The sequence below is a fragment of the Prionailurus viverrinus genome, chromosome C1 (assembly GCF_022837055.1).
Source record: "Prionailurus viverrinus isolate Anna chromosome C1, UM_Priviv_1.0, whole genome shotgun sequence".
NCBI lineage: Eukaryota > Metazoa > Chordata > Mammalia > Carnivora > Felidae > Prionailurus > Prionailurus viverrinus.
The window spans coordinates 111,234,286-111,253,268 of NC_062568.1; the positions used below are offsets into that span (position 1 = coordinate 111,234,286).

General features: G+C 41.6%; 1 protein-coding gene across 15 annotated transcripts in view; it reads right to left on the reverse strand.

Annotated features, from left to right (window-relative positions):
* PDE4DIP (phosphodiesterase 4D interacting protein) overlaps positions 1-18,983 on the reverse strand; it is a 220,405-nt gene that overhangs the window by 34,301 nt on the left and 167,121 nt on the right. For 14 of the 15 annotated variants that reach the window (XM_047869427.1, XM_047869419.1, XM_047869420.1 and 11 more), the window contains 3 exons: positions 17,614-17,741; positions 7,063-7,151; positions 1,760-1,992 (listed from right to left, as the gene is read on the reverse strand). In XM_047869427.1, coding sequence (XP_047725383.1) covers positions 1,760-1,992; positions 7,063-7,151; positions 17,614-17,741 — 450 coding nt within the window. Of the gene's footprint in view, positions 1-1,759; positions 1,993-7,062; positions 7,152-17,228; positions 17,742-18,983 lie in introns of those variants that run through there. The other variant, XM_047869422.1, reaches the window with a different exon arrangement.

The window sequence follows — 18,983 nt, forward strand, 5'->3', positions numbered from 1 at the left end:
ATAGGAATCAGACAGGCTCTCCATGAGACAGTTTCCTCAATGGAGAAGAAGGGGGATAGGGCTTTTGCCAAAACAGAGGTGTAAGAGGGAGAGAAGGGAATGCATGTATAGTATGGAAAACAATGCTTGATATTATGTTATAGCTTCATGTTTTGGGGGAAAATTCCTTTGTTTTCATGATAGTAACTGATGAAGTCTCCAAAGATGGATAGATCCTAGCTTCTACAGTATCTGTGATTCTTAAGTTTGGGTGAAGAACTAAACCAGAGTTTCAGGTTAGTAACTCCAGGGAAAAAAAGAAAATAATCCATGAAGGTATTGACATGTGGTTTGAGTGTATATTCAGCTGTAGTATCAAAAGAGATGTACTGTTCTTACCCATGAGCTTAACCAAGTTTACATATAAAAAAGGCTAGAGAAAAGTTATGTTTGGGGCAGCTGGCTGGCTCAGTCGGTAGAGGGTGCGTCTCTTGATCTCGAGGTTGTGAGTTCAAGCCCCACATTGGGCAGAGAGCTTACTTTAAAAAAATAAACAGGGGTGCCTGGGTGGCTCAGTCAGTTAAGCGTCCGACTTTGGCTCAGGTCATGATCTCACAGTCCATGAGTTCGAGCCCCGCATCGGGCTCTGTGCTGACAGCTCAGAGCCTGGAGCCTGCTTCGGATTCTGTGTCTCCCTCTCTCTCTGCCCCTCCCCTGCTCATGTTCTGTCTCTGTCTCAAAAATAAATAAAAACATTAAATAAATTAAAAAATTTAAAAAAACCAAAAACTGAAAAAAAGTATGCTTTCACTTAAGTAGAAATAAATATCACAATAATTCAGAGTAAAAGAACCAGCATGAAGGATGCTCACAAGAATATTTCCAAAATTGTTTGGCAAAGTATACAACATAGAAGAAAAGGCTCAGATATTAAAAATTGGAAGGCAGGGGTCTAGCCATGGACTATTATGCAACTTTGAGCAAGTTACTAGAACTTTTTAGACCAGAGTTTCCTTGGCTATGAAATAAGGATTAATCTAGATGCCAAGGTCCTCTTCAGCACTAATATCATTTGAGGACTCAGTGGCACATAATAGGGAAAACAGTAGGGCATGAATTAGATTTACACCGCTGTGTTCTAAACAATAGGACATGAGGATTATGACCCTCAGGGGTGAATGAATGAAAGGATTAGCCGTACATCATTGGCACGATCCTGGAGCATCTTTTGAAAAAACACCATTAAAAACAGAGTGGCCCATCTAGCCAGTGAATCAGCTATCTGCCACTTTTGTAAAGCTAACAAAACAGCAGAGATGATTAAAATTGCTATTCCATGATTTAAGGATTTACACTGCTGAGGGAGAGCTGCGTGGGGATGAAGGGGCCCCCTGTATAAACTCTCCTCCACAGACCATTCTGCCCTGCATGTAATAGTGAAGCATCGTGGGTAGCAGGAGATTCCTCATATGATCCAGTCAGTTCCAAAGAGCAATGCCTGTCCTACAACTGGGAGATTTTCACTTGTGACTGTATGGCTAATAATGGGCATTATTATATTGAATTAAGACCACATTTAAATAATTTGAATGGTAATTATTGATAATCACTATTATCCAATATTATTAACTTTTCCATAAAGAATTTGAGCCATTCGTGCATGGAGCTTGGGCTGTGGGCCCAAAAGCCCTAAGCACAAATGCTTGGCTGCAGCAAGGTGAGCTCCTTGGCTCTGGTGGCCTCTCCACCGCAGGCTCTCCTTCTCTGGGGGGTGTCCTACCTGATGTGGGCCACAGAGGAGAATCCTGCTTCCTCAATTTGAGCCTTTAGCTCTTTCAGTTCCCCCTCAGCTCTTCTTTTCTCCTCTAAGTGCTGGTGGATCTCAGCCCTCAGGTGGAGCATTTCCTCCTGAAGACCCCTGTTACCATCCCCTCCTGTCAAGGAAGGAGGGGGAAGACATGTGTTCTGGGTCTCTGCAGCTGCCAGGCTTTTCTCCAAAGCCACCTTGATGAGCTGAAAGGAAAGCATAATTTAAAGAAGTTAGGTCATGAAGGGGGATCCCAAAGGAACATCAGATTGCAAAGGCAGACTTTGGTGGGAACAAAAAAGACGGCCCTAAAACGAGCTCCCCCTAAGGACTTCCTCAGCCATAAGGGTCCTGGGCACTGGTTTGGGTGGGGAAGACACCAGGAGAGTGGGGAGAATTACTGCCATGGGCAGGAAGAGCAGCATCCAGAGGTAGGTGAGGAAAAGACACAAGCACTTCATAAATAAAAGCAAATACCAACACATGAGGTGTAAACAGGACTGGAGAGCGTGGATGCTGTGATTGTTCCCTCCCCGTGGGACAGAGCGAGGAGAGTCTTCTCACAAGTCAGGAAGCTTCCCTGACTTCCCAACATTGGAGTCCTCAACTGCAAAGAGCACAGCTTGAGACACCAGCACTTAAAGCCGAAGGCCACGTCTGTACCTAAGACTCTAAAAAGGATGACTAAGACGGAAAGCACTCAGCCACAGGTAAAACAGAAGCTTAATTTCACGAGCAGCAAGAGAACCATGCCCTCCAACGACGGAGAAGTTGGTGAGGCCACCTGCCCAGCAGCCAATGTCACGTGCTATTATCCTGGTGCTGATGCTGCCAGCCAAACTCTCTACAAATTTAAGCTCGTGAGAAGAAAACAAGGTGGAAATAATTTCAGCACACCTTTCTATTTAAAAAAAAATTTTTTTTTAATGTTTATTTACTTTTGAGAGGCAGACAGACAGAGCATGAGCAGGGGAAGGGCAGAGAGAGAGAGGGAGACACAGAATCCAAAGCAGCCTCCAGGCTCTGAGCTGTCAGCACAGAGCCCAACGCGGGGCTTGAACCCACGAACCGCGAGATCATGCCCTGAGCCAAAGTCGGAGGCTCCATTGACTGAGTCACCCAGGCACCCCAACAACTTTCTGTTTTTTGAGGATCTTTTTGAAGTTACTCTTCAGTGTGTCAACTCAAGCAGGTTATATAGTTTTTCCTCAAAGGAGAATTGTTTTAACTTGAAGGCTTTCTTATTGTTCCTCTCCAGTTTTCCCTAGGCTTTTAAAAGTGTAGAAACCAAAACCCGAGTATGACAACCTACTCAGTGTATGACTATTTTAGTGCAAGGATTTCTTGTACATTTGTCCAATATTAATACATCCCAATGTCATGCTGCTTCATTTTCCTCTCTGTGACTGCACTCTGGGATTCTACTCAGCTTCAGGTCTATTGTTATCTCCCAGTTTCCCACCTCTCTCCCACAGCTGTTTCTGGGTCATGTTGTTTCCTCTATGTGTGTCAATAGTGTGACTTACACTTGTCACTTGTAAATTCATTCTGGCTATACAGAATCATTTCTCAAGGGTCAAAGTCCTCAAAATATTTGATGTGCATCTCCAGAGATGAAGGAGTAGCCACTTGACCGGGGATGATTTGTGGAGTTAATCATATGCTTTATACCTTCATTCAGGTCACAAATATATTGAATAGAACAGAGCCCAGAGCAGCTTAAGTGGATCAATGATTGAGCTGCTTGGCTTGGCACAGAGCCATTGACTTTGGCTGGTAACCGAGCATGGTGAAATCTAGGCTGTGAGTGTGGGGTGGGGCTGATTCACAACGTGCATGTGCAATGGCGGTGAGCAGCACTGGCAGTTGAGGTTGCAAAGGAAAAGAAAGAAGAAACATGCATGGACACAGTTGCTCATTTCCTAAGCATTCCTAGGGTTCTGAGCCTGGCATTTGTCTCTACGGTCTGCTGCTGGGCTTAGTTAGACTGGCCTATCTCCGCGTGTGCCACCAAGCATTTGGGACAAAAATCAGGAAAGGGGGACTGGATAAAAACCACTTTTGAAAATTTAGGACCTCAATCCCTCATTTAAACTATGTGATATTACCTTTCTATATAAACCCTTTCCAACTAACTTCAATAAACACTGCCATCGACTTTGAATATGGGCACATTTATTCTTTTCTAAAACTTAAGGGCTCCTGCTGCTTGAAAATAACGTCTCCCTGTAATGTCTCACCTATTTTTAAAGTACCTTTCTGGATGTATGTTATCTTCTACTGACTGAAATATGCCTAGTTTCCTTAAAAAGAAAGTTAAGAACCATGGAATGTCAGTACCAGGAGGGACCTGAAGGCCCACCTGGTCTAATTTCCCCCTTAAAAATCAGAAAATAGAGAGACGATTTGTTCCCAGGCTAATTTGGGTTTTCTTATTTTCACGTTAAAGGAAGCTTACTTTGGCTAACTTATCTGTAAAATTGAAATACAAATGCATGAAAAATGACTCGGAATCTAGCCTTTTCAACAGTTTTTCTTTCCCATCTATGGAAAGTTAATATTTCTATATTTATCCCAAATAAACCCCCAGGGTTTCCAGTCTGTAGGGTGGTAGTATGGATCCTTTAGGCCTACTGTTAGTTGTATCTAACAGGTTCCTCCTCCACCACCCTGCACCATTTCCTAACTCATCTGTTGTAAAGCTTCCATGGTATAAACTTTGTTGTATGCGGGGTTTCCTTTTACCCCAGAGAAGTCTACATGTCTGATCTCTTGTTTGCAATGAGTTGTTTTTTGCCCAATTACATTATGTCTCACCATGTAAATCAGTTCTCACACAGCATGGAGGGCATTCAAAATAATTGTTCCTCACATTCTTCACTCTAAGTCTACTGACTTTTTCCTCCTTCGTCACATTTGAATCTCGATTCTTGATTAGCTTTTTTCTACTGCAAAAGTTAAAATGAAGGAAGGCACTGCTTGATTCATTTCACAGGTGCTTCCCAGGTATTTATAGACTTACATTTGCTTGAGAATGGGATTTTGTGGGAGATACCTGGGGGAAAATTACCAATATAGATAGACCTGAGACTTCCTGGGGTGAGTGAGTCTAAAAATAAGAACGAAGCAACTTGCTGTGGCCAAAAGATAGCTCTTGCCTTGGAAGGAACACCAAGTTGGATGTGCTTGTTAGGGGAAGATGTGTATGCCTGAGGTAGGAAGGTAGTCTGGTGTTGAGTAAAGTCTACCTTCCAAGGACACAGCAGGGAGGAACTCAGAGACTAATTATAAGGGACTATTTCCCTGGAAAGCAGCAAACACAGTTTTGAGAATCTTGACACAGAACAGTTATGACAAAAGAAGCTTTATTTGTTTGGTAGCAGGAGAGTCACACCCTCAAAACTCCAGAAAAGTTGAAGTGAATTTACAATGATTTCATACACCAAGGTTCCTCCTACCCCAAACTGGAGACATATTTTCAAGGACAGATGATGGAAAGAAAATGATGCTTACCCAAGACATTCTTCATCCAGCAGGTATAAAACTTTGTCTATCATGAGTCAAGCCCTAATCTAAATGTCTGTTAACTAATAATTTATTAAGTATTACTGCCAAGTAATAGGGCAGACGTTGCAAGGGAAATATACATGCTCCAATGTAAAGGTTTATTCCAGGGTTGAACTGACCTCCTCAAAATGTGGTCTGGTCATTTGCTACGTGCTAGGCTATAGGAAGGAAGGTTTGGGAAGAACAACTCTACAAACCAGTTTGCCCACAGCTGAGAATGAGAGCAAGGGGCTTGTGCTACCACACACAGGTTAGACCGTGTTAGTCAGAATCTGGCTTTCTTCACATCTGTGTCTCTTGTTCACTTATTCTGGAATTAATCGGGTCCACAGCAGCAATAACCACCAGTGACCGGCAGACATCCCAATCGAACTGTCTTAGAGTGGACATCTGCTTATCTTGCAGATCCCCCTTTTCTCCCCAAAGCTCCTCAGGGACATCAGGGCATGGGAAGCAGAGGAATCTGTCTGGAGGGGCAGTAGTATACATCATTCAGGTCACAAGCATTGGTTAGGGGGACTCAGAAGAAGCTATTCAAGCAAAAGGAGAAGAGGAACTCATGCAGGATCTCGAGGGAGACGTGAGGGTCAGGTACAGCTCAAGCAACAAAAAGGGGAGCTTGGTGGAAGGTAAAGAAACTGTGTTGAGGATGTGAGGGATCTCAGACAACTACCTACTTGAGGACTACTCATGTCCTCAAGAACCGAAGACTGTGACAAGTTCCGTGAGATGTGAGGAATGCTCGTGTGGGCTCTTTTTCTCATACAGGAGGTATAGAGGCCAACCCAGAAAGCCTCATTTCCCCTGAAGTTTTCCTAATAGCTCCAAGGAAGCCATCACTGGAAAAGCCCAGCTACTTCTGCAGAAGGACAGATACCAATGTTCCACTTTCTCCTTAACAACTCAGAGGCATGGTCCATCTAGGAGACGTGGTTGCTAAATGTCACTGGGCAAGGTGGAGACACAGAGGAGTGCCAGTGAGTGCCATGGGGTCACTGTTGGTGACTTAATCTCTGAGGTCCAGGACATTCAACTCTTGAGCTTGAGAACGTGCTGGTTTACACCTTCACTGATGGTTGGTGGGAACAGTGTTTCAGCCTTGGGTACCAAGTTCTGAGGTTTGATGGGGGCTTGCTCTTGAAGTGTCACCTGCTGGTCACTGGCATGTCACAACCTGCATGGTCTGTTGGTCGCCCAACAGACTTCTCTTTTGCACAACAAGATTTCACCAGGACAGATCCCTACTTTGGAAGCATTCTGATCCTCTCGGAGGTTCTCAGAGAGCACTCTCCTGAAGCAGGTCTTAGGCCTGCACCTCCCCGATCAGCCCTCCGATGACTCCCTGTCTTCTGTGGTGTTTCAGATACAAAAACCCAAGAGGGGAACTGTCCAAGGCCTTGTTGTATGTAAAGATTCTTCTGACGCTAAAGCTATAGATGGTACATGGGGGCAAGGGTGGGAAGGAGGGTTCAGGGAGCGGGAGCAAGAGATAGAAGGAGTAAAAAATAAAAGTAGATTGGAGAGAAAAGTGGAGTGAGGACGGGGGTTGGCAAGGTGGCTGGGAAGCTTGGGGGGGCAGAAGACTGGAAACTGGTTTTTAGTAAAAGATAGCTTCTTACTTTAGGTTTGCAGGAGCTGCAGGAGACCACCAGACCCCAAAGGGCTATGAGCCTTCCACCCTGGGAACCCAGAACCTGACTTGGACTTACCTGCTGGTGGCTGTTGTGTGCAGCCTCCTCCTCGATGCTGTCGGTGAACTCGGTACTAGCATCTTCAGTATCGTCCCCTGCAGCTGCACCTGGAAGTGAGTCCAGAAGAAAAAGGTGACTCCTTTCACAGGTGGCTTTCAGATAGCAGCTACAATTACACTTTTTTTGCACCTGCCTCTGATTTCTTTCTTTCTCTGTATGCGTGACGCCCTAGCCAGCAGGGCTGAAGGCAGGATCAGTGTGCCAGATGTGTAGAAAAGCCTTTTTTGCTATCACTATTAGTATAGCATTGGACTAACATACAACTTAAGTCTTAAAACCTTCTCTGGCTTTGACTGCACAGACCTGTACCTGAGAAGCTGGCTGTTAGATAGGGTGATCATCCCTCTCACCTATTTCCAGAAAGCCTGAATTATTCTCTGTCCTGCCAGTCTGGCAATGTAATGACTTTCTCTTCTGAGATATGGGCCCAACATGACTAATCTTTTCCCCCACTAATGAGTGCTCAGAGGGTCTGTATTTACTTGGGATTAAGGGCGCCCGACTTTTCTCATACTTTCCCATCTCTGGGATCAGTTGTGCATGGGGTGACAATCTCTCTGAAGAACACCCCTCTAGGGGCTTTGTGTCCTACAGAAGCTCAAGTCCAGTCAAGACTCAAGGCACAGAATGATTTGGGTGCTTCCTAATTCCTTCCTTTAACCTCCCTATCTCTCTGAAACTCTTGTTCAATGCCAACATCTTTTGCCTGAAGGGTTTCTTATACGTCTTTGTCCAAGTGGGTTTTAATACGTTCTTTTTTTTTTTTTTTTTTAGTTTATTTAGACAGAGAGAGAGAGAGAGAGAGAGAGAGAGAGAGAGAGAATGCAAGCAGGGGAGGAGCAGAGAGAGAGGAAGAGACATAATCCCAAGCAGGCTCCATGCTGTCAGTGGAGCACAATCTCACAAACGTTGAGATCATGACCTGAATAGAAATTAGGAGTTGGATGATCAACAGACTGAGCCACCCAGGTGCCCCATAATACATTCTTTTATTCCTTAAAGATGAACACCGTCACCGTAGAACACAAACATCTATGCCTTGCAATAAGGGACAAGTAGCTGAAATTCATGGTCTGGGCAAAGGTCTTAGTGTTGATCAACAGAACTTTCTGCAGTTCTATGGATGTGCTGCCCAATACAGCAGACATATGTGGCTACTGAGCACTTGCAATGTGGCTAGCATGATTGAGGAACTAAATTTTTAATTTAAAATAAAATTCAACTAGCCATACATGGCTAGTGGCTGCCATATTGGACAGAACAGAGCTAGGGCCTTTCCTCCTCTCCACATCTGTCTAATAAGAGACTGTCCATCCAATTTTAGATTAAGACCTGTGGCCCACATTACTCATTTCTTCTAAAAATGGAGGATTTATGATGGTTAATTCATTTTAACACCAAGGAAAATCTGCCCTGATACTTCCTGGGTCTGTAGAACAGGTCTTACAGAACCTACCCAAGTTAGAGAAGCTTGAGATCTAGTTCTCACCTCTGCAACCAACCTATTAAAACTCCTCTTCTGACCACTGAGTAACCTGGGCCTGAAAGAGATTAGACGGTGGGTCCATGGTTATACAGCTAGTCCTGACAAGAGCTATGCCAAGAAGTCATGTCTTTGGACTTTCAGACAGAGGCAACTCACTATTCCTTCTGGTGACAGATTAGATCTTTGTTTCTTCTTCCAAGACCAAAGAACCTGCTTCTGAGCTCAGACCTCCATGGATGAAAGGCTCTGCACGAACAGTGACCATTCACTACCCTTGCTACAGATAAGGTGAACAGGAGCAGTTCACACCTACATTCCATCTCTTGTCATCTGCAAGTTCAGGCCAGAGTGCTTGCAATGACCCAGGCCAATCTTGTTAAAGTATTAAAAGGTAGTAAGCATGCTGCCCTAACAAGTTAATCTTATGACTTGTTCCATGAATGTTGCGTTAACTTTGGATGGAGTTCCTGTACCCTGTACCATAAAGTCTGACCTACAAAGAGGTATATCCACCACTCAGCACTTTTGGAGATTCCCTGCCAGACAGTGTACAATAGGCATTTCCAATACCCCATCTTTCAAACCAGCCCCAGAACCGTGTCATCCACAATACTGGTTGTGGAAGAACACGCCCCCTACGCTTTGGCGACTCACTGAATCCTGGATGCTGATTCACTTGAGGACATCCCAATCCTATCATGCTTATTTTGGAAAATATTCCCTGTACCACAGTAGAGATCAGAATCTTTTATTTTTTTTCCCTGCAAAGAGAAGGAATGTCCCACTCAACGACAGATTAAGAAAATACAGTTTTCACATTGTTTTCACATTGAGCTTTGGGCCAGAGAATGAGCCCGTGGTTGAAGAAAGCTCAGCTGTAGGAGTTCAGGTCCTCCTTTCCATATTGTTCTTGGTGGCTTGGATGGCAATGCTGCCTCACATCCCCAGGGGATTCCTGTGCTAGGTTCCAGGAGTAAGGTAAGGGAGGACTAGAAAAAGTGACTGTCCCTGGTCTTAAAGGCTTTTATCTCACACTTTCTTCCCTCCACTTACCTTTGTCAGCCTTTCTGATGCCACATCTGCATTTTTAGGTAATCTTCTCTTTAATTCATTCAGGGACAGAATACCACAGTTTTGACTTCATCAGGAGTTAGATGGAGACAAAGTAAGAATGCCCATTTCATCCCAACATTCCATTACATAGGTGTTTTCCTTTTCTTATTCTTAGCTAGCTCAGCCTGCTCTAGCTCCGTTGGGGGAACTTCAGTGGTTGCTCAGCCTTTTACCAATTTGAGTTAGAATGCTGAAAGCTTTGGGTGGGGGGACTGGAATAAAGGTGAAAAAAATTTATAGAAAATATTGGAATAAGTTATCCTACGTAGAGCCCTGTAAGTTTACCCTAAACACCTTTCTTTCTGTTTTTTGTTTTTCGATCAATGATGATAAAAGAACTTCTCTTTTGTGAGGGAACACACTTTCCTAAGCTTTTACAATGCAACAAAATACTATCTTCCAAACTAACTTGGAATGCTCTAAATTTCTAACTTAAAGGCACTATACCTTATATTCACGAGCATACTGCTAATTATTTTACATACCCTGAAAACTAAGAGTCTGTCACTTCAAATTTAATTTTCTTCTCCAGGTTTTATCTCCAGGTTAAGTTTTATATGTTAGACTAGAAATTTTATTAAACACTTTTTTATTGGAGGCTTTGATGGTGGCTCTGAAATTTGAGAAATTGCAAATTTCTCTCTATATTTCACATATATAATGGACGTGGTACCTAAAACTCCCCGTTAGGTTTAGAAAAGTATTTTCTCCCAGCTATCTGGCTTGATACAGTACACAGAAATAAAAGCCTCTAAAATACTTTAAATCCTTAAGTGAAAATTTAATTGTTATGCATACGTATTCTTTTAATCATTGAAACAACAATTGAAATTTTTGTGGAACTTTGTAAGTTGAGGATGGCATAATTAATAAGAATATGGACTCTGGAGCCTGATTATCTAGATTAGATTTCTGCTTCTGTCCTTAGTTATGTGACTTTAGGCAAGTCACAACTTTCTGTAACTGTTTCACCTCTTCCTTAGGGTTAATGGTGATATCCACTCCCTACAGTTGTAGTGAACTTCAAAGGATTTGCTGCTTTTGAAGTGCTTAGAACAGTGCTTGGCATACAGTGTGTACCCAATAAATATGGCCTTGAATCAATATTAGTGTCATTGTTGGTAAACTGACATGGATCCATGGGCTGAAAAAAGGTGGCCCCAGAACATAAATGTAATCAGCAGAGAGAAATTTTATACCTAATGTTATTAACTGGAAGATCTTGATGGAGTCTATTCTGTACTTCCTTACTTCTGCTTCCCGTAACAGGAGGTTTGAAATAATACTTTTTGGTCTCTCTGCATCACAGGAGAGTCGCAAGAACAGAACTTGCAGCAAGGTAGGATGCATTCTTTTGAACAGGTATTTTATAAATAGGACTCATCGTTATTACATTATAACTGCCTTACAATGCCATCATGTATGAATAAGCCTTAGGGGAAAGGTCATATAGTGTTATTTTCATTCTTCAGTAAAGGAGCCTAAACTGGGTTGTCCCCAAATTCTACTCTACAGTCATTATTGTTTCCCCTTTTAGCCATTTATATTCAACCAACAGAAAAGGAGTAATATTTCCCATATAGTTACTCAGAACATAGCAGGAGTCACATCTGATTTTGGAAGGGGACGGAAAGAGCAAGAACCGTACAGAAGAAGCAGGCGTGTGGTGCTAAGCCCTGGGGTGGTGTTGCCCTCAGTGCCAGGCCCTCGGACCAGATCCTCTGGGCCATCACACTTGCACTCTTAGGCACTCTGCCCTGTGCTCACCGCGAGAACTCTCGCATGTTCACATCATGAACCAGCTAAAATATCCCTGACTTAAATATTACGATGCTGTGTGACAAAAAAGGTCTCCTGTCAAACTGCCATTCCACCTGCATCCATTCCATTCTGAACCATAAAAAAAATTGTAAGATTTCACATAGTCCTCCATAAGCTTCTGCTGAGAAAATGCTTGGACTAGACAGATTCCGGATCTGATCTTGGAACAGAAGTAGCTAGAAAAGAAAACTACCATCTGCGGTCAAGTTCCTTTAAGACATAACTTTGTCATTAATCTGCAACATCTCTCAAGCAGCTTTCCAGCTTGTAATTTATTCAGAAAGCATTTTCCAGTGACTTAAAATTCTGTAACATTAAGGAATTCTGCCTGCTCATGGCCTCTTTTTTGCCCCCTCAAAGAACACAAGAAGCGGGCCTTTCCCGGAACATTTGTGGGAATAGCACCACCCATCATGACAACTGGTTCCTCAAATCTCCATCCTGCTTGCTACTGCTCTCCTTCAGCAAGGAGACAAGAAAGAGTTTTTAAGGTAAAGTAGTTCACTTCACATTTCTGGGGGAAGCGTAATGCTGTTTCTTTAGTCTCACTTCCTTGAGAGACAATAATCCAGGTTTCTTCCTCTTCCTTCCTTTAAATAAATACAAAAGCATTCACTGATCCCAGAGCCTTAACTTTGGCTTGGAATTTTAGTATAATAATGATCAAGGGACTGATTGTCCTATAAGGAAACAAACAAAAAAAGACATGAGCTTTCTCTACTTCTTCTCATAAATCTTCTCAAGAATGAAACCAAATAGTGACTGTTTGGCCTTTGATACTTTTATTGGATCGGTAACAATTTTCTGTGTCTCAACTAAAGTAGCTAAATTCTAACACTTACGTATTTAAAATGTACACTCTCCATTTCAGCACAAATGTTAACACAGTTGAACACAGCACAGTGCCATGAATAAATGAACTTCCAGAGGAAAATGTACAGCTTGTTTTGGTGAAAAAATAGTCCTGTGAATAATCTACTGCCAAGTTATTGGATTGTTTAACATGCCACTTCCTTCTTCATTTAAACTGTTATGAGATCACTTCAGTTTTTCTCAACAGCCCTAGGATCAAAATTTTGTGTGATCAAAGTAAAGCTGTTTTTATTATCAAACTGAATACTTCATGGAAACAGATAGAAATTCATGATTTATAAAACATATTTGTACACACACATGGCTCTTAAAGTTTACAGATTGAGAGGTTGGTATTTTAGAGCAATGATTTTGTTAACTGCAAAAGGTAAGCACTACATATTAATGTTACACTAAAGGCAAAGCTAGCTACATGCATGTGCTAGACAATTCTGAGTTTTTAAAGGGAACAAGGAAGCCAATTTAGTTCATCTACTTAACACCCCTATTCTTCATATTATTTCCTAGCAAACATTTTCTTACTGAACTTTCTATATTTTATCCTTCTAGCTTTAGCAAAAGGAAAACAGTACGATTAATAAAAATTTTTATTTCTGGAATCTGACTTTAAACAACATGTTAAAGGGAAAGTAATGCCAAAATAATTAGTACATCACTTTATAAGTTTAATCATTCTTTTTTGAAACCTGGTAAAATTCCCATTGTCCACTCTACGTGTTGTGATTCCCTACCACTACCCAACTTCCACTGGAAGCAAATTACAAGCAAAATTTTTATTTGGGAAACTCATCCTGGCTCATGCGATTATATAGAAAGAAGTTGAGGACTTACCTTTTGTCAACACTCAGACTACTTCAAAGCAACATGTCTTCTAATTATAATAAAATTACTTAACAAAGTTATTACTCTAAATGTCTAGTGAGAGGGTATCTTAAATCCATATTCCAAAATGTTTTAAGACTCAGAAACTATTATCCTACAGAAATCACCCTGATGTATTTTCCCATGGACTCATTCCTCTGATTTCTTATTACCAGGTTACCCCACACAAGCTCCGTATTCCTCGCTCCTCTTTCTATAGTCAGAATGGTTCTTTACTACTAAAGGGAGAAGAAAAGCTAAGTTTTAACTTGAAGAGAAAAGAGAGAAAATACTCGAGATGTTTGTATTTCACAGGATGTTAGTATCTGAAAAAGAAAGCTAATTGCACTTATTCCGCCTCTGGTACCATTTCTACGAGCCAAGATGGATGATGGACTTTAAGGGCATGGGTCTCTAATATTTCATCCTAGCTTCCTAGGCAGTTTGTCACATTTCCATGCAGGTCACTGGCGGCAGACCTGGAGAATTACTGCTGAGGCCCTAGTTGAAGAGGCAACTTGAGTTTTTCAGGGACATCCAGTGTGAAGATTCTAGGAATTTTTCATATAAAAAGATCATGAAAGCAGAAAAAACAGTAACTTTATCCTACCAAACAGGAACTAGAGTTTTCTAATACTAGCTCAAGGAAAGCAGAACTATTGAAGTTTTTTTCCCTCTACGGTTTATAGTCTAAAGGGAAGTGACTGTAGGTAGGTCAACTTCTATTCCTCAGTGGAAGGAGCAATTTTTGGTGTAGTCTGAGCTGGTTCTCCTTTCCCTAGTCAGAGGACCCCAGATTCAACTGGAAGACAGAGCACCCAATTTTCTTAAACTATTTCAAATCTAAAGCCAAACTCCCCAGGACCAGATACCAAAACAGCATAAATTAGCATAAAAGTGAAAGGTCTTTTATGTACACCTAGCCCAGAGGTCACTTAGGTATAAACTGTACAAGCAGGATATACTCAAGAACCTTCTAGGAAAGCTTTTGTGGTGAGAATCTAATATCCTGTACAGGTCATGATTTTCTGGATCTTTATAGATCTCTTACTGTTCATAAGGACATGGACAAATCTTTTAAAAATATGAATAAGGAAGTAGAAGTACCAAAAATACTGTGCTGTCCACAGTGAGCGAAGAGAAGGGCGTGTGCGAGAGGGGTAGGTAAGATTAAGGAGAAGCGTGCATCTATCAAGGCAAAGGCTGACAGTATTAAAATAGCCCAGTCGTGCCTTTTCAGAAAAATAACGTGGCTAAACAGCTAAGAAGGAAACACCAGAAAAACACTGACTTATATGAGGCGCTAATAATCATCAGACTTCAACAATATAAACCTGCAACAGAAAAGAATTTAAGGGAAGTATCTATCAAAAGGACTCCCATTTCACTCATTAAATAAATCCTGGAGGTCCTTTACAACTCTACAGCTCTAAAATTATAGACTTCATCTACCCTGACCTCTTACCATCATTACTTTGCATATTTGCTATTATTCAAAAACAAAATGTAAGAAAAAACAAATCTATCCATATGGATTTTACTCAATTTAAGTTGTATGCTTCCAATTAATCATGGCCTGGATGTAATTCATTCATTTTCTCTCAAGATTTTTTCTTTTTTTTTTTTTTTAAATTCAAGCACAAGGTTCTTGTGGGGCTCAGCCTCTGACTCTTGATTTCGGCTCAGGTCATGATCTGATGAGATTCGTGAGATTGAGCCCAGCGCTGGGCTCCATGCTGAGCATGCAGCCTGCTTAAGATTCTCCCCCCACCCCTCCCTCTCTCCCCTGCTCATGCACGCTCAAAAAAAAAAAAAAAAAAATTAAATTATTGTAATGTTGAAAATGCCTGACAAAGGTAAAATAATCCAGTAAGATAAAGGGTCTGTACTCCTGAAGAGAGAATAGAATCATTTTATATCATGCTTAATAGAATTATGTGAATGATGTGGCCTATCACAGCATCATCTGTCTATGGGTTATAGAATAAAATTCATCAGAGTCGAGTTCTCTAATAAGATGCCAAATTATCCCACAAACTGTTAGACTAGCAAGCCCTCTCCAGGTAGCACTGTTTGCAAGCCTCATTCCAGGACATTAGTAGCAGATTTTAGCCACATCTATGGTAGCAAAATCAACCTCTTAATTTACCCTTTCTCACAAAATCACTTACTTTTCTAAAACGTTCCCCAAGGATCAATATTAAAGTAACTATAGCACTAGTCTGTCTCTTTGGGACCCAAATCAGGACCAGAATTCACTTACTTTCCTCCCCTGCTTATCTATTATGATAATTTTTCAATAGGAAGTTGGGTTTCTCATTATTCATCCAGCTACTTTAATATTTCTAACACTTAGTAACAGTTCAGGATACCAAGCGAAATTTCTACTCTTGGAGGGGGATAGAAGCAGGGGTAGAAATTATCAGAAATTACTGTAATCACTGAGTCATTAGAACCCAAAAAACCACCCATGTTTGAATCTAAACAGGACACTTGAAAGCTTCCTTGGTCTGTTAGCAAAATTAAGGAAAAAAAAAAAAACAAACCCAAAACACTTCCTAAATGCGTTATAATCATATGACAGACTAGTCTTTGGTGGGTTTAAGTTTCTGTAAGTTCAAATACCCCCTCTTTACTTCTAGAACATTACAAAAAGCTATGTGCAGGAGATGGTCCCTAAAGATTAGAAGACTAAGAAAGTGGATGGTTCTTCTGACACTTCCTATCTCCTTCCTTAAATGACCCCTCACCCCAAAGGCCATTAAAACTTAAAAGCATTTCCATGAAGAGAAAGGCTTAAGGCCATCAATCTTTTGCAAAATACTTAATCAGAACATCTCAGGGTGCTTCTCCTGGAGAACATTTTCTTCCCTGTCCATTTTGGTTTGACTGTTGTTACAGACATGGCTAAGGTTACAGAGATTTGGACAGAATTTAGAATGTAACGCAACTCGTGTCAACCCACGAATGTGAAAGAAATACAAGTGTCATGTAAAAAATGGAGGGAAAACAGAAAAACCATCGGGTGCCCCCTAGGTGAGAAAGAGTATGCAGTCACATTTATGATGCTGGAAAGCCTCCAGTGCCTGTTCACCAAATTCTGTGTTTAAAAACTAAAATCTCAGCTTCTAATCTAGGAAACCTCCAACCAGCAGAAATACGAAACCTCAGGGTGTTGAACCCACAAAGCTCCAAAAAATCCTGGTTACTTTTTACACTCTTGATATTTAAGATAGTAGAAATACAATCTACAGTGCCCCTTTCCTTATGCATCTCCTGCTACCATAAGAAAGCACTGAGACAATGACCAAAACCTGATCTGTGATATTTTTTTTCTCAACTATTCAAACACTCCAAAGCTTATTATTTTAATATGGAGTAATGTATAAGCACTAAAACATGAAAAGCACAGGACTCCATCTAATGCCACTACCAAATGGCTGCAATAGGCTATTTAGTGAGATGCTGAATTTAGAGGGGGACATTACATTTGAAACTATCTTTTTTACATAAAGAATTGTGACTCTGAAAGACATGGGAAGCGTTCTTATTAATGTTCTGACTAAATAGTATACTCTTGGTTTAAAGAAAAAATAGTGATGGAATTTCATCCACATCTAATCTAATTTCATTATCCATTTGATTCAATATCAACTCTGAAACAGTATCAGAGAAAAAGGTTTACCGTAAACACTTGAATGGTCTTTGCCTCTGCTCTTCAGCTTGACCCTTGACCCTTCTACTACTTGCAGTGGGCTATGGCAAGACTTGGCTTTGATTACCTTCTGAGAAGGGTTATACCACTTTTGCAAAGTCATTCTTATGGACGTTTAATCTCTCTCTTTTCTCTTTCATCTTGAAACTTTTATTTGATTAAAAAAATCCTCTCTCTCAAAGAGCAGGAGTTGACTGAATGGCAAAAATAATACACATGCATGCATTTATGACAAGATATGGTACATATGAAATGGGCGGTGAGGGCGGGGGAGGAATAAACTTTATTGGCCCACGGAAAGAGAAGAGGGAATGAGGGGGGGCCGGGGAAAGGAGTGAATACGGGTGGGAAAACTGAAATGGAATGATTTAAAAGGTGCACATTCATTTTGTAACCTCCACCATTCAACTCAGAGAGAGAGCTGCACAGCGCCGCGCAGGGAGACCAAAGTGAGTTTCACTCTGTAGCTGATGCTACTTGCAGCAGTTCTACCATTACCAAGTCACCATTTAATTCTGCCAAAGCCAGACAAGGCTCTCGGGTTAGTGCAAACAAGGTTTTCCATCCTGGGCTGCAGTCTGACCCGCCAGTGCTCAGAAGGCATGCTTGTGACGAACTCGCACACTTTCCAGTTCCCCACCTCCAATGGCGGCCAGGGTCTCCAGCCTGCTTAAGCGCTCCAGGCTTCTTCCAAGAACTTCTTCTAGCCGACCACGTATCACCTGGACCCCTTCTAGTTCCACCTGCAGAGTTCGGTCTCTCTCAGAGCTGAGTAAACACGCCACATGGAAGGAAAATGGATTAGCTGTCGACTGTAATGAGTCTACATATACTTCCAAAGAGTCATGAGACTTTCTAAAGGATGCTCTCCAGGACACAATCAACGAACACAGTCTTTGTTTTTGGTACTGTTACTGTTCATTGCTGACAGATTAGCAAGGCCTGCTCCTTTATGCTAGATTCTGGGCCAATGTCACATAAAACTATAGCTCCTAAGACTTATCTCACACCTCTATAGCCAACATAAGAGAAATTTTGCTTTTTTAAAAAAAAATTTTTTTTAATGTTTATTTATCTTTGAGAGAGACAGAGTACAAGCAGAGGAGGGACAGACAGAGGGAGACACAGAATCCAAATCAGGCTCCAGGCTCTGAGCTGTCAGCACAGAGCCCGACGTGGGGCTCGAACTCATGAACCACAAGATCATGACCTGAGCTGAAGTCAGACACTTGACCGACTGAGCTGGGACCCAGGCACCCCAAGAAATTTCACTTTTTGACTAAGAGTATTCGTTTCTGAAAAAACAAAACCAGGAAAAACTACATGCAAACTGAAACAATACTGAGCCAAACAGGACTGCTATTAAAGATAGGTGTTCTCTTGGGGCACCTGGGTGGCTCGATCAGCTCAGGTCATGATCTCACAACTCGTGAGTTTGAGCACCGTGCTGGGTTCTGTGCTGACAGCTCAGAGCCTGGAGCCTGCTTTGGTTTCAGTGTCTCCCTCTCTGCCCCTCCTCTGCTCGTGCTCGGTCTCTCTCTCTCTCTCTCTCTCTCTCTCTCTCAAAAATAAATAAACATTAAAAAAATAAAATAAAATAAAGACAGGTATTCTCTCATTTGTTAACCAAACTTGACAGAGCATTAAAAAGGAATCCAGTTCAAAGACTAAAGATCCAGAGATTCTTTAAAAAGTAATACAGTCAAGGGGTGCCAGGGTGGTTCAGTCGGTTAAGTGTCCAACTGAGGCTCAGGTCATGATCTCGTGGTTCATGAGTTTGAGCCCCCCGTCGGGCTTTCTGCTGACCACTCAGAGCCAGGAGCCTACTTCAGATTCTGTGTCTCCCTCTCTCTCTGCCCCTCCCCTGCTCATGCTCGCTTGCTCTCTCAAAAATAAACGTTAAAAAAATTTTTTTTTAAATTAATACAATCAAGTTGTCCTATCATACCTCTCTTCTGCTTTCATTTTCTTCAAGGAGAAAGAAAAAAATGCTTAAACTGAATACCAAAC